Genomic DNA, 14,625 nt, shown 5'->3' on the forward strand with positions numbered 1-14,625 from the left:
CACACATAGTTAAGCCCAGTGACATTTGTTTAAATTAAGCAGCTGTGGGTGATTATAGGGCTGACGCCATGGGATTCAAAACTCCCTTGATTCTGTGACTCCGTTCAGATTGATGGTGGTGCATTATGAATATCTATGTGTTGATGTGGAGGCTTTGGCTCACAAGATATGAATTGGCTGCCAGTGACGACATTGGCATACCAGAGACCGATGTAGAGGAATCAAAATCCTTGAGGTATAGCCATGGCTTTAGCTCCTCGAGCTAATAATGTCATGGGTTCAAATCCCAAACTAGGGACTGGCTATTTATCTCTCGGTGTCTCTCTCTCTCTCTCTACCCCTCCGTTCCCAGTGGGTCTTTTCCTGGTCAGTGTTTACGCTAGCCCACAGCGTGTTTACACACCCGATGATCATTCACAATCTCTAGATGTAGCCGTGCTGTTTACCCTCCGGGCCAGAGGTGGGCCTTGCTGCAGGATACAACATGAGAATGCAAAAGGGCCGAGACATGTGTGTTTGTGTTATATGACTCACAGTCAGTGGTGTGTGTGATATTTCATGGTTTGTGTTTAACACACTCTCTCACACTGACACACACACACGCACACACACAGGAGAAATTATACTCACAGGCTCAATGATAGCAGGCTCTCCCTTCTGTCCTTTCTCTCCTCGAGACCCATCAACCTGCAGATGACACCGTCATCATGACCTTCATCATCATCATCATCATCACCACCGCCGTCATCACCATCAGTCATAATTACCTGTCCATAGTATTCGTCTGTCTCTGCCGGCAGCACCTTTTCCCCCTGTCCATCGTAGTCCGGGTCTCCATAGCCATAATCTTCTTCCCCGTACTCAGAGATGGACTCCTCCTTAAACCCAACACCCTCCAGATCAGTGTAATCTCCCTCAATATCCACACCCTGGCCCCCTGCTCCCCTAGCAACGGAACCCCCGGCTCCGGCTCCCCCGCCTCCGGCTCCCCCGCCTCCAGCTCCCCCGCCTCCGGCTCCAGCTCCCCCGCCTCCGGCTCCAGCTCCCCCGCCTCCAGCTCCCCCGCCTCCGGCTCCAGCTCCCCCGCCTCCGGCTCCAGCTCCCCCGCCTCCGGCGCTCGCCGCCCCGCCTCCGGCGCTGGCAGATCCACCCACAGAGACGGAACCGCCCCCAGCAGAAACAGAACTGCCCCCGACTGATACGGATCCCCCACCAGCGCCGATCTCAACAGTACTGCTGCTGCTGGTTCTGCTGCCGTGGCCACCTCCGCCGACTCCGTACTCATCCTCCTCTCCCTCGCCATAGGACAGGTCATAGCCCTCGCCATAGTTCTCATCGTAGGCTGTTGCTAACTGAGAGACCAGCGAGGAAAGGATACAGAAGTGCGATGCAATGAGAATAGTACACTGGCACACAATGACAGATAATGGCAATCATCGTATCCTCCTGCTATAGCTGCTTTCCAGGACTTGTAGTTCTATGTGGGTAAATATGCTGTGTTAAAAACAGCCCAGCGCTGGGTAAATAGTGGACACGACACGTTGGGTTATTTTGACCCAGCCAGTTCGGTTGTTTCACTGCACATGACATATTCTAATATAACATTAATAACATTATTGTTAACAAAAATAACTATCTGAATGCCACGTGCCTACTAAGCCACTCCTCCAGTCTTCTGATCTGACCCGGATCTGACCCAACCCAGCATCAATAACCCAACAGCCCAACTGAGTGACCCAACTGTCTGTGTTAAAATAACCCAGTATTCCAGTATTTACACAAATTTGGTTGTTGTTATTCCAGCATTTTGTTTGTGACGATGATGATAACTCACTGAGGTCTTGTTGCTTGTCATGGTGACTCCTCCACTAGTGGTGATGACCTTCTCAATCTCCGCGCCCGTGCCCAGGTCAACCTTTGACCCCAAGTCCAGCGCCACCCCTGCGCCCGTCCCCATGCTGCTACTGCTGATGGTGACCCTGCGACTGACGTCGGGCAGGGCCGTGGACTCGTCGTAGTACGTCTCGTAGTTGCCGTAACTTTCCGTATCGTAGTTGTCGTAACGGCTGGTATCCTCCCCAGCTCCAGCAGCAGCGGCGGCTTCAGCGTTGGCGGTACTGGTCAACACTTTGCCCTCGGCTCCCTGACTCTCTGTCTCCCTTACTGATGACACCACCTCTTTGACGGAGGTGACGACACGGCCGCTCTCTGGCACGGACACCTGGAGAGAAGAACCACGCAATGTTAGGAGGAACTACTGCAGCTTATACAACTGGCATTAACAACGGCTTTGTTTAACGTCATTCGTTTTCATTAACCTCAGTTTTAAACCGTTGAGATAGCGAAAAGCTTTTCAAAGGGATATCTGGCCAAGAAAGCATACTCAGCTAGCATCAACAGCAATCATCAACAACAATCACTACGTAATAAGAGAAGGGATGAGGATGGGGGGAGGGTGTATAGTCCCACAACCCACCATACTAAACTGGAGAGAGACGGTAGTCCTTCAAATGGACAGGGGACAGAGGACAGTACCTTTACGTCTTCCGTGGCAGGTCCAGCTGCTTCGTCCGTCTCAGTCTCAGAAGGCTTCCCATCCATGTCCTCATAGTAAGGATACTCATAGTAATAGCTGTCCTCCTCTGTGTTCTATACAATACAGGGAATTATGAAACGGTTAGTTCCGGCCAAGCAATCGGATTGGTCACAAGTGTGTTCCAGCAGTTGTGCTATTGAGCACAACACCACGGCTAGCACAACACCACGGCTAGCACAACACCACAGCTAGCACAACACCACAGCTAGCAATAATATACGAGAGGGTGTGCGTTATGGCGACCTTGATCGGAAACCCTTCCAGGAATGTCAATCTGACCCATATCTGACCTCTCTCTCTCCTAAGCCTCAGCGGCCCTACTCTTCTGTATTCATGCATGTCACTGATGGATAATAGATCACTTTTCCACTGGTGTCTGAATGAAGCCGTCACAGATCTTAACAGGTCGAGGGCATGTTGCTGTGTACTTTCGGGTGTTTAACCTCGGCATTTCTCTACTGTCCCAAAACACAACCCCCCCGAATTGCCCCACTCTGAACCCTGATACTGCTGCAGGGGGGGGGGGGGGGGGGGGTGAGAGGTTCTAAGAGGGGACAATAGGGTGAGGTGGTACAAGGGAGATCAGGAGTGAAGGTGTTTAAGAAGGGTGGGTAGGCAGGGGTGGGGTTCACTTCCATTTTATGCAAGCTTACTTTACTTGCATATGGCGGTGCAATGTACTGAATGATTGCATGCCATAGCTCTCTGTCATAGAGCTCATCCTGATGATATACTGAGAGGAGTGGTGGTCCTAGTTGCATCAGTGCCTCTCAGTTTATTTGATCTGTGAGCTCTTCTCCATATTAGCCTTATTATTGTAATATGATTTGGTCGGGGCCCCCCTCTTGACGGAAGAGAGAAAATGTAACGTTTTAAAGTAAATTTCCTGCAATTCTACACATTTTACCATGGGCCGGAGATTTGTTTGAGTGGTGAGATCCCTTGGACCCATTCCAGTTGAACCAAACACTTCAACTGGAATGGGTCCAAGGGCGTGGTTGGTTAGCTTCTTGAATGAATGTCCTTCTCCTCCAAAGGATCAAGCCTTACCACAGCAAAGAAAGCAGAGATGTTCAATAGAATGGGGGTAGATACTGAAGAAGGACAATCTCCATTCAGCATAGCGTATGGAGATACAGGCTTAGGCAAGTACTCTGCCATTCCTGCATATTTGATCTACAATATCACTGCATAGCATATTCAACCCTGTTGGTTTCCCCAGCAGTCAGCACTTTCTCTCTGGCAAACTTCAGCGTTTTCCCCTCAGCCATGCAGCTCTTTTTTTCTTTCCAGCATTTTGTCCAACCGACACTACCTGATCCCTAATCAAAGAGCTGTTTATGGATAAAGGGATTAGGGAAAATCAGGGAATACCAGGCCTCAGGGTATATGAAGGTGTTTGATAGAATGCACAGAACCTGGAGCTGGTTTAGAGCTTCATTGGTTAGCTTTTATATTATTGCTAAATCAGGTACTCGTCCTAAGGCCCTAAAGGGCAAGGTGACCTGGAACATGACTGAATACACACAGTGTAGCTATTCCCTCCGCAAGGCAATCAAACAAGCTAAGCGGTCAGTATAGAGACAAAGTAGAGTCGCAATTCAATGGCTCAGACACGAGAGGTATGTAGCAGGGTCTACAGTCAATCACGGACTACAAAAAGAAAACCAGCCCCGTCGCGGACCCCGATGTCTTGCTCCCAGACAAACTAAACAACTTCCTTGCTCGCTTTGAGGACAATACAGTGCCACTGACACGGCCCGCTACCAAAACCTGCGGACTCTCCTTCACCGCAGCCAACGTGAGTAAAACATTTAAACGTGTTAACCCTCGCAAGGCTGCCGGCCCAGACGGCATCCCTAGCCGCGTCCTCAGAGCATGCGCAGACCAACTGGCTGATGTGTTTACGGACATATTCAATCAATCCCTATCCCAGTCTGCTGTTGCCACATGCTTCAAGAGGGCCACCATTGTTCCTGTTCCCAAAGAAAGTGAAGGTAACTGAGCTAAATGACTATCGCCCCGTAGCACTCACTTCCGTCATCATGAAGTGCTTTGAGAGACTAGTCAAGGATCATATCACCTCCACCCTACCTGATACCCTAGACCCACTCCAATTTGCTTACCGCCCCAATAGGTCCACTGACGACGCAATCGCAATCACACTGCACACTGCCCTAACCCATCTGGACAAGAGGAATACCTATGTAAGAATGCTGTTCATCGACTACAGCTCAGCATTTAACACCATAGTACCATCCAAACTCGTCATTAAGCTCGAGACCCTGGGTCTCGACCCCGCCCTGTGCAACTGGGTCCTGGACTTTCTGACGGGCCGCCCCCAGGTGGTGAGGGTAGGAAACAACATCTCCACCACGCTGATCCTCAACACTGGGGCCCCACAAGGGTGCGTTCTCAGCCCTCTCCTGTACTCCCTGTTCACCCATGACTGCGTGGCCATGCACGCCTCCAACTCAATCATCAAGTTTGCAGACGACACCACAGTGGTAGGCTTGATTACCAACAACGACGAGACGGCCTACAGGGAGGAGGTGAGGGCCCTCGGAGTGTGGTGTCAGGAAAATAACCTCTCACTCAACGTCAACAAAACAAAGGAGGTGTTCGTGGAATTCAGGAAACAGCAGAGGGAGCACCCCCCTATCCACATCGACGGGACAGTAGTGGAGAAGGTGGAAAGTTTAAGTTCTTCGGCGTACACATCACAGACAAACTGAAATGGTCCCCCCACACAGACAGCGTGGTGAAGAAGGTGCAACAGCGCCTCTTCAACCTCAGGAGGCCGAAGAAATTTGGCTTGTCACCAAAAAAAACTCACAAACTTTTACAGATGCACAATCGAGATCATCCTGTCGGGAGCCTGTCACAGCCTGGTACAGCAACTGCTCCGCCCTCAACCGCAAGACTCTCCAGAGGGTAGTGAGGTCTGCACAACGCATCACCGGGGGCAAACTACCTGCCCTCCAGGACACCTACACCACCCGATGTCACAGGAAGGCCAAAAAGATCATCAAGGACAACAACCACCCGAGCCACTGCCTGTTCACCCCGCTATCATCCAGAAGGCGAGGTCAGTACAGGTGCATCAAAGCTGGGACCGAGGGACTGAAAAACAGCTTCTATCTCAAGGCCATCAGACTGTTAAACAGCCACCACTAACATTGAGTGGCTGCTGCCAACATACTGACTCAAATCTCAAACCACTTTAATAATACAAAATTTGATGTAATAAATGTATCAATAGTCACTTTAAACAATGCCACTTTATATAATGTTTACATACCCTACATTACTCATCTCATATGTATATACTGTACTCTATAGCATCTACTGCATCTTGCCTATGCCGAACGGCGATTTATATTTATATGTACATATTGTTATTCATTCCTTTACACTTGTGTGTATAAGGTAGTTGTTGTGAAATTGTTAGATTACTTGTTAGATATTACCGCACGGTCGGAACTAGAAGCACAAGCATTTCGCTACACTCGCATTAAGATCTGCTAACCATGTGTATGTGACCAATACACCCTGACCGATAGTTGCCCTTAACCTCTGTCTGTCAAAATAATGAGCACTTTATTAAAAAGTGTATCATCTTCTTGTTAAACTTCCCAAGCCGACACAGCAAGTAGACTTCCACCTGAAGATAATTACCCTGAGACATGAGAAGAGAGAGACTCACCTGAAAGGAAGGATAGAGTATATAAAACATACTCTAAACATACTGTAAACATGGCTAGGAAACAGGATGGTGGAGAACAGAAGAGTGTGGCGAGTTGACGAAGTGACTCACGTATTCGTCTGTGTTGGGGTCCTGTGCCTGGGGCCGCTCTGGGACAGGGACCTCACAGTCGGGGCTGTAGTGCTCGCAGTAATCATAGGCAGCACGGTGATCGGCTACAATCATCAGCTGCTGGATGTCTCCCTGGAAACACACAGGAAAAAGGAAGTGAAAAGGGATGTAAAAAAAACAGAAACGAACAAACAAGAAAATAAACAAACCCCATAAAAAGACAGTGGTCAACCGTGAACTCAATGAAAATATGTATTGCAGAGCGTCCTGCAGGCCGAACATAAACGGAAACAACTAGGTCAAGGGTGATGTATGTACTGTAAATGCTGGATAGCTGATGCTATGTATTGGCCACTGAGATGCTTTAAAATCACTGGTCGGCGGTCCAAATCCCCATCGTCATTCATGGCTTAGGAAAGGGCCAATTTAGCTAGCTACTGCAGGACTGGTCACAGGTCACAAGCAGACCAGAAAAATCATTATTTTTTGGACAATGACATTTTGTTATAAATTTGATTTGATTGGTGTGATGCCAGATCCAAACAGGTCTCCCTTGGGGGGTGTTTTTCTGTGCCAGGAACACCCCCAGTTTATTATTTTATCATATATATATTTTTTTATCAACGGCAGCCAAATGCTTGCTGGCATCAATCAATCAAATGCTACAGCGGCAACATGTCGTACTCCTTTCGTCCAGACAGCATAAGTGACATGTGCTACACATACTGAGACAGAGGGGCTCTGTTTCCCTCGCTCGGATGATTTCTCCTGTCAGATAGATACAGCCAGTTGCGAATTATGCAAACAGAGAGACGAAAGATATATTATTTTACTTTGGTCAAATTTATTTTGGGGGGGGGGTGCTCGGCTTCCCTCTGCATCCATGAATACACACCGCTGCACAAGGAGTAGTGCGAGTGTTGTAAAGTTAGGCGTTCCTTAATATATACAGGGACATTTCAGTTGATCGATTTGAAAGATAATTTGGTACCAATGCAGTTGTCTTCTGTTTTGGGAGTGTCAGCCAATTTAGTGATTTATACATTGTGTCTTCTAATTGCATCATGTACCCTAAAAGGTACCGAACAGTACGATGTGAGATTATATGTGTACTTCTGACGGTACACTATGTGTATTGATCTGTTTGTAGCCCCGAGAACAATACTGTACCCTAACGTACCCTTTTTCTGACAGTGTATGGAGACAACATGAGCTGTTCTGGCACATATAACTAATGAACATGGTGGTTTACAGAGAGAGAGGAAGGGTGAGAAAGAGAGAGCGAACGGTTCAGCAGGATCACCAGGCTGCACAGGGAGTTGGGTGTGAGTGTTATACTATATGTTTAATCCTTGACAAGACTTGTACCTCAACTATACAGTACACTTCCCAAGCCAGCACTAACAACAAGAAACTAACATCAAGAAATCAACAGATTTTTTTTTGAAAGAACACACAAACCATGATTTAACATGTTTAACACTGCTCTAACCCACACGTAACATTTCCTCACAAATGCCATCAAATCATGTTTTTAATCAACCCACAGTTTGTACACATCCAAATATGTATGCATAGGCACGCCAACCTATAAAATCTCCTCATGAGGAAATAGATTATTTTGAGATGATTTCAGTCTTTCATTAACTCCATCTGCCAGCTGTTTGAAATGACTGAAAAACACTTTGGTTTTACCAAGTCTGATTCTCCATGCATGAAGAATCTTTATTACTTACAGAGAGTATTTGTCACTTGTGGTCCAACCAACACCAGTTTGCAGAAAAACATTCATCTGAAGGACTCTAACATTACTTTTCATATGCGTAGTGTTTCTCTACAACACCACAGTCCAATATTGTTTCCTGATGTTTTCTGGCTGGTGTCTGTCTTCCTGATGGATGAAAGGGAAGCAAACTAGGACTCTTGTCTTCCAGATGAAATGCTCTGCTAAAGCCATTACACACCATGGCTACTCCAGCATCACACTCAAGGCTCTCAGGATAGCCAGGCCATTTGGGCTCTTCGGATGTTAGTAGATGCATCATTTGAACCCATCATCTTTTTTCTTGTCAATATTGGAACTGGAAGATACCAATTTGAAGCAAAAACAGCCATCTGTAAGCTGTTAAGTGTTGGTGATGGAAAAGTGTCGGACCAAGTCAGGTTTGTTTCTCAGACCCTTACGGACTGAACTGGGATGTTGACCAAACTCATCCTGTGTCAGTGCTTAGTTGTCAATCGGTCTGTCTGTGTGTCTCTACACTCTCAGAAAAAAGGGTTCCAAAAGGGTTCTTTGTATACGGTTCTACCAAGGGTTCTACCAAGAATCTTTTCGATCTGAAGAACCATTTTTGGAAAACAGGGGTTCGTTGTAAGGCAAAGGGTTCTACCTAGAACCTTGACCATCGTGAGAACTGTTTTTTGAAGAAAGGGTTCTTTGATGAGCCATACATCGTATTTCCCGGCATGTTCTATTGCTGGGTGATTTTCAGAACTGTTTGTTTTAACATCTGTGTTTTTGCACGCACATTTATTGGTTGATACATTTTATGCTACACAAATATGCTACACTATCCTCCAAAGATAAAAAGGTTATCAGTAGAACCTAGCACCAAATAGGGTCCCCTATGGGGACAAACCGAAGAACCCTGTATGGTTCTACTTAGCAAGTGTAGAGTATCTTTGATTCACAGCTGCTCTAGAGTGAAAGTTTAAAATGGCTGCCCATTAGCTCAGCGAAAACGCAATAAAACTAAATTGAGGCGCCAGGGGGATGTGACTAGATGCTTCCCCATCTCCTGCTTCCTCCCCCGTTTCTCTACCCCAGGGTATCAGGACGGGACGGTGCCAGACCACACGTGGCACGATCCTCAGTTCACCCAGACGGAACGCTTAGTCATACATTTTCAGACGCTGAGAACATAGCTGGGGCAATAAGAACACCACCACATTGAAAAACACAAACGTCTCCATACAGGTAACGAGGGAAGCTGTGGCGTTTTACAGTATTTAGTTGGGAAAAGCTGATGCGTGTGTTCGATTGCAGTGCTATGGACAGACAAAGCCCTTGAGGGAGGAGAGAGAAAGCGCTGGCATTTGTAATCATCACTGTATTGAACCGTGCTGAACCATACTGTACACCCAGTTCCAGCTGGTGCTGAAGGTTCAACTCTAAGGTAATCAACAGAGGTCTACCACCATAAGCCAGGCAAGACACAAGCCCAGGAAGTGAGCTTTGTTTAAACCCCATAGACAGTGGGAGAGAACGTAAAAAAGGAAGCTCGACACATCCATTGAGATTTACTGTCAGAGGAAAGATTACTTCTAGCTAGGGTCACATTTTGTGCTTTATGCTCGTCTTTTAAGGCACAAAATATTTGTTGGTTGTGGCATGTCCGTATTCACAAAGTTACAATTCAGTTCAATGCAGGTAAAGATCAATTCTTCAACCTCACCAGAAGGAAACCAAAGACCATTTTACTCAAGTCATTTTAAAATACCATGTTCCCCTTGATAAAGACAAACTACACAGTAAAACGTTTGTCACTTTTTGTCACTACTAAGGTGGTTTTGATTTCCCTTGTATGGGCCCGGGTTGTGATGTGTCCTACATGGCACCCTATTCTCTATGTATTGATGCTGGATCTTAATTTGAGACAGTTTGCTACAAGCAGGAAAATAATCCTGCAGCAACAGGAAATAATGAATGGACATTTTTGTCGGGGTTGATACAATTTTCGTTACGCACAACAAAATGATGGTTCTAAGATAAAGGTTCTTTGGCTTGAAACCATAGCGGAACCCTTTTTGGTGCTATATACAACAGAACCCTTTTTTGAAGGTTCAATAAAGAACCATGCTCATAAGGTTCTAAATGGAACCTGTACGGTGCTATAAAGAACCCTTTCCTAAGGTTCTATAAAGAACCATTAAAAAAGGTTCTATATAGAACCAAAAAAAGGATTACAACCGTTTTTTATGGTTCTTTATAGAACCTTTGTGGAGAACGGTTCCATAAAGAACCATTTTCAATCTGAAAGGTTCTTTGTAGATCCTTCTGAAGAACCATACAGGTTTTTAATTTTTTGGGGTCATCCATATTATATTGTTAAAATTCCATACAGTAAAGAAACATTGAAGAGCACTATATCGAGAATAGGTTTCCATTTGGGACGCAGCCTTGGTCTCTTTATAACAGAAAGGCCCAGCCAAGTGTTGCTTAAACTGGCAGTACAAAGACTTCTGGTGGGTGTCATTACTACACTCCCTAAGTGTACACTCATATTTCTCCTTATATCGCCTGCTGCCAAAGAGTTAATATTCAGTGTAGACCAAATGTTTTCAATATATTTATTTCTATGGCCTTAACCAAGCCTTCATCAAACCACCATTTATCAATATGATATCAGTGGGCCTTGGCATTAGCAGTGCAGCTGAACTAATACAGTGTGGGGGGGGGGGGGGGTGTTCAATGGAGTCGTACTCTATGTATGGCTTTGCAGAGTCAGTAGTTGTGGATTCCTTCAGTGTACTATGAGAGGCCACTACTGTATCCTCAGGCAAGAGATGGAATGGACAAGCAGTGGTTTGACTTAACCAATAAAATAAATCAAAATATCAAAGATTATAGGATCGGTAGAGGAGAGAGAGACACACACACACACACACACACACACACACACACACACACACACACACACACACACACACACACACACACACACACACACACACACACACACACACACACACACACTTTACCAAGCACACAAACAGCGATGGCTGTAGTTCATAGCCCTGGCGGAACGTTCTGAGACGCCCCAATTACAGGTCCTATTTCTGAGGGAATGGCGGGATCTGGCAGAAACGTTTTTTTTTTCTGCTGAACTAAGCATCACATTTCCCATCAGACTGGTGTTTAACAGAGCACATCCAGACAACAACAGTACTACACACACACACACACACACACACACACACACACACACACACACACACACACACACACACACACACACACACACACACACACACACACATAGCCCTGTAGCCACCCTGTCAGCATCTCTCTGGGATACGGTGAAATACGATCTATACTCCCAGCCAGCCCTCAATGGAAAAACTGCTGCCTGTGTCCGTAAGTCATGGAGTAGCAGGACAAACACATCCAGCGTGTTCAAAGTATGGCTGCGGGCCTGTGTATGTGAGAGGGATGGAGGAAGAGCAAAAGTCCAAGTTCTAAAGAAGGGATCCAAATGAAAGACAGAGGTTGTGTGTATATGGGCCTGTATCTGTAGTATCTCAAAATACAAGACTATATCAGTAGATCAAGCCATGCCCTGTCCAGCATCCATTTTCCAGCCATTAACCAGTGCTGTTCCAGTTGTGCCCAGGTGGGGGCAGGAGAGTGTAGAACTGTATATTAACTTAACGTAATAAAGCATTTACAATGGGTTAGTAAATCATTTATTCATCATTTATTGATTATTACTCCCACATTTGTAAATGCTAATAACCAAATTATTCACACATTTACAAACAACTTTTAAAGTATTTAACAATGATTTATAAGATCATTCATAAGCTGTTTAATATAGGTCCTTATAAATCATTAAGTGTGGGCTATTTATAAATAATACATATTTTATAAACGTTTGGAGTGACCAGTGTAATTTCTCACAAAAAGATGGACATGCCATCGGTACTGTATTCCAAAACAGTCACACTGTTGTAATAGTGTTACGGTAATATTACAGCAGTGTTGAAGTGTAACTTCAGACACTCTATGCAGAGTAAAACAAAGTTCTTAGTCCAAAAACGCTAACACAAGTGTTTGATGCACTGACTTACCAAAACCAAAGTGTGGATTGGAGTCACTCCTTAGAGCAGTTTAATCTCGGTTAACCAAGAAAAAAATCTTGAGTGGCGATTCTAATTGGCCGATTCACATTTTGAAACGGAGGTCCAGGTTAAACGTAAACTTTTTCTAAAGTTCGCAAGTATTACCCCTTGATGTTTTTTCTCCTCGTGTGTCAGATTGTGGGCAGCAGGGCCAAGAGAGCAGGGTAGGACTATGGAAGGTCTTGGTCCACCTCGGCCTACCTGGTTAACCATCCCACATCAAAGCTCTTCACAGCATGATCCAAAACATTATTTACATAGCAAACCCAGAGCTGCTGCCCGACATACCCAGACCTCCACCAACACCAACCCAGAGTCCAACGCCTGCCTGGGCATTCTCCAACCTGACCACACTAACCAAGCAACACACTGCACAGGTCAGCTCACTGCACTGCAAGAGCTATAAATCAACACACACAGAGGGAGAAACACACAGACGAAGGGATACACACAAACACACATACTGTACAGTACACCAATGTGGAGACAAATGGGCACAGAAGCTGTAACAGTAACAAACACACACACACACACACACACACACACACACACACACACACACACACACACACACACACACACACACACACACACACACAGAGACACACACACACACACACACACACACACACACACACACACACACACACACACACACACACACACACACACACACACACACACACACACACACACACACACAGAGACACACACACACACAGAGACACTGTCACAGTAATATACACAACATTAGAGTTGTATTTACCCACATACACCGTCAAATGCACCCTAACCGACTTGCCAAAACTATAGTTTGTTAACAAGAAATTTGTGGAGTGGTTGAAAAACGAGTTTTAATGACTCCAACCTAAGTGTATGTAAACTTCCGACTTTAACTGTAGAAGGCTTCTGTCTATTTGAGCTGGTCAGACTGTGTGGCAATCCTGTCGAACGCATCTTTTTTTTTTTTTATCGTGTAGTGAAGCTGCATAAGTGTTGCTCTCCACTTCCTGGCGATTGAGTTTTGAAATCAATGGAATTAGAGTAATAGCAAAAGAAATGGACAAAACACCAGTCTCTTGATTACATCTTCAAACTAAGGGCAACCGTGGCATGGCATCCGTGACAGGGAGACGCATCCATCATGCATGATGATGTACACGGGTAAGATAGTCTAGCATTAGCTAGCTACATTTTCAAATATTATCCGTTTCTAATCTTGACAGAAAGTGGATTCAATTCAAGCTAAAGTGTACTGTTAGCTAGCTAACGTTAGCTGGCTGGCTCATTAGCTAATGTTATGTGACGTGTGTGATCTTACACGTTGTTTACCTAGCTAGGTTAATTGTTTACCTAGCAAGCTACATGTCTTAAACTATGGCTATTTACTGACCGGTGTCAGTAAACGTCGTCAAAAAAGAGTAATGAAATTGTTGCCAGCTGGTTAGGCTGTGTTCATGTTATCCAGACGTAAACAAATCATCGGCCGGAGCATCAAGCCTGCGCTCTGAACGCTCCGAGAGCGAAACGAGATGGGTGGGGCTAAAGCTTAAGAGGGTGTGAGCGATGCTAAATGGGTGTAGACAAAGGTATCAAAACATTAATAGGCCATTTTCTAAAAAGTAAGTTTACAACTTTCAAAGCGCAATTACTTTCCCATTGTTCCTCAAACATGCAGTGTATGATATACCATTTTGTAGCTCTGAGTCTCCAGTCCCCCTCTCTGACTATGACGTTGGCCAGGAGCACTGGGGGAAGGTGGTGCAGAGGTGCACCATGGGAATGTTTGGCTTGGCCATTTGCTGAAAGCCGCAAAAGAAGTGCTGAGGGCACACTTCTACTTGTGGGCCTGCTCCGATCATTAAGGGGGTTGAGGGAGGGGGTGAGGGGGGTTGAGTTGAAACCCAGACATCTGCCATGAATTAAAGAAATTCTCCCGGTGATCCAGGGGGGAAACTTATCTGTCTGCGGCTAGACGACTGAACTGTGTTAAACTCAATATAAGATCATATAATAACTCATCAAGAGCTAGCAGCTAGTGTGTTCTCACAGGGTTAATTAAGCATAGTATATGCCAAAAAGGCATCATATGAGAAGGTCAAGCGTGAATTAAGTAAGCTAACAAAACAGTAAGGTTCTTGAATATTGAATAGTTCAGCCTCATTTTATCTCTTTTCAATGCATTTCAAACCGTACCTGAGACGTCAGGCTACTGTCTGAACTAGAACGTCTATGAATGAAGTCTGAGCCACTGAAGCTATTCGTTTGGGGACTCCACTTTTAACTCATCAAGAGCTAGCAGCTAGTGTGT

General features: G+C 45.5%; 1 protein-coding gene across 2 annotated transcripts in view; it reads right to left on the reverse strand.

Annotated features, from left to right (window-relative positions):
- LOC120020931 (collagen alpha-1(V) chain-like) overlaps positions 1-14,625 on the reverse strand; it is a 138,616-nt gene that overhangs the window by 54,756 nt on the left and 69,235 nt on the right. Inside the window, exons 5-10 of one of the 2 annotated variants that reach the window (XM_038964575.1) lie at positions 6,414-6,545; positions 2,536-2,649; positions 1,835-2,221; positions 1,151-1,352; positions 768-1,030; positions 631-687 (exon numbers count right to left, since the gene is read on the reverse strand). In XM_038964575.1, the coding sequence (XP_038820503.1) occupies positions 631-687; positions 768-1,030; positions 1,151-1,352; positions 1,835-2,221; positions 2,536-2,649; positions 6,414-6,545 (1,155 nt within the window). Of the gene's footprint in view, positions 1-630; positions 688-767; positions 1,031-1,150; positions 1,353-1,834; positions 2,222-2,535; positions 2,650-6,413; positions 6,546-14,625 lie in introns of those variants that run through there. The other variant, XM_038964574.1, reaches the window with a different exon arrangement.

Source organism: Salvelinus namaycush, chromosome 26 (genome assembly GCF_016432855.1).
Source record: "Salvelinus namaycush isolate Seneca chromosome 26, SaNama_1.0, whole genome shotgun sequence".
NCBI lineage: Eukaryota > Metazoa > Chordata > Actinopteri > Salmoniformes > Salmonidae > Salvelinus > Salvelinus namaycush.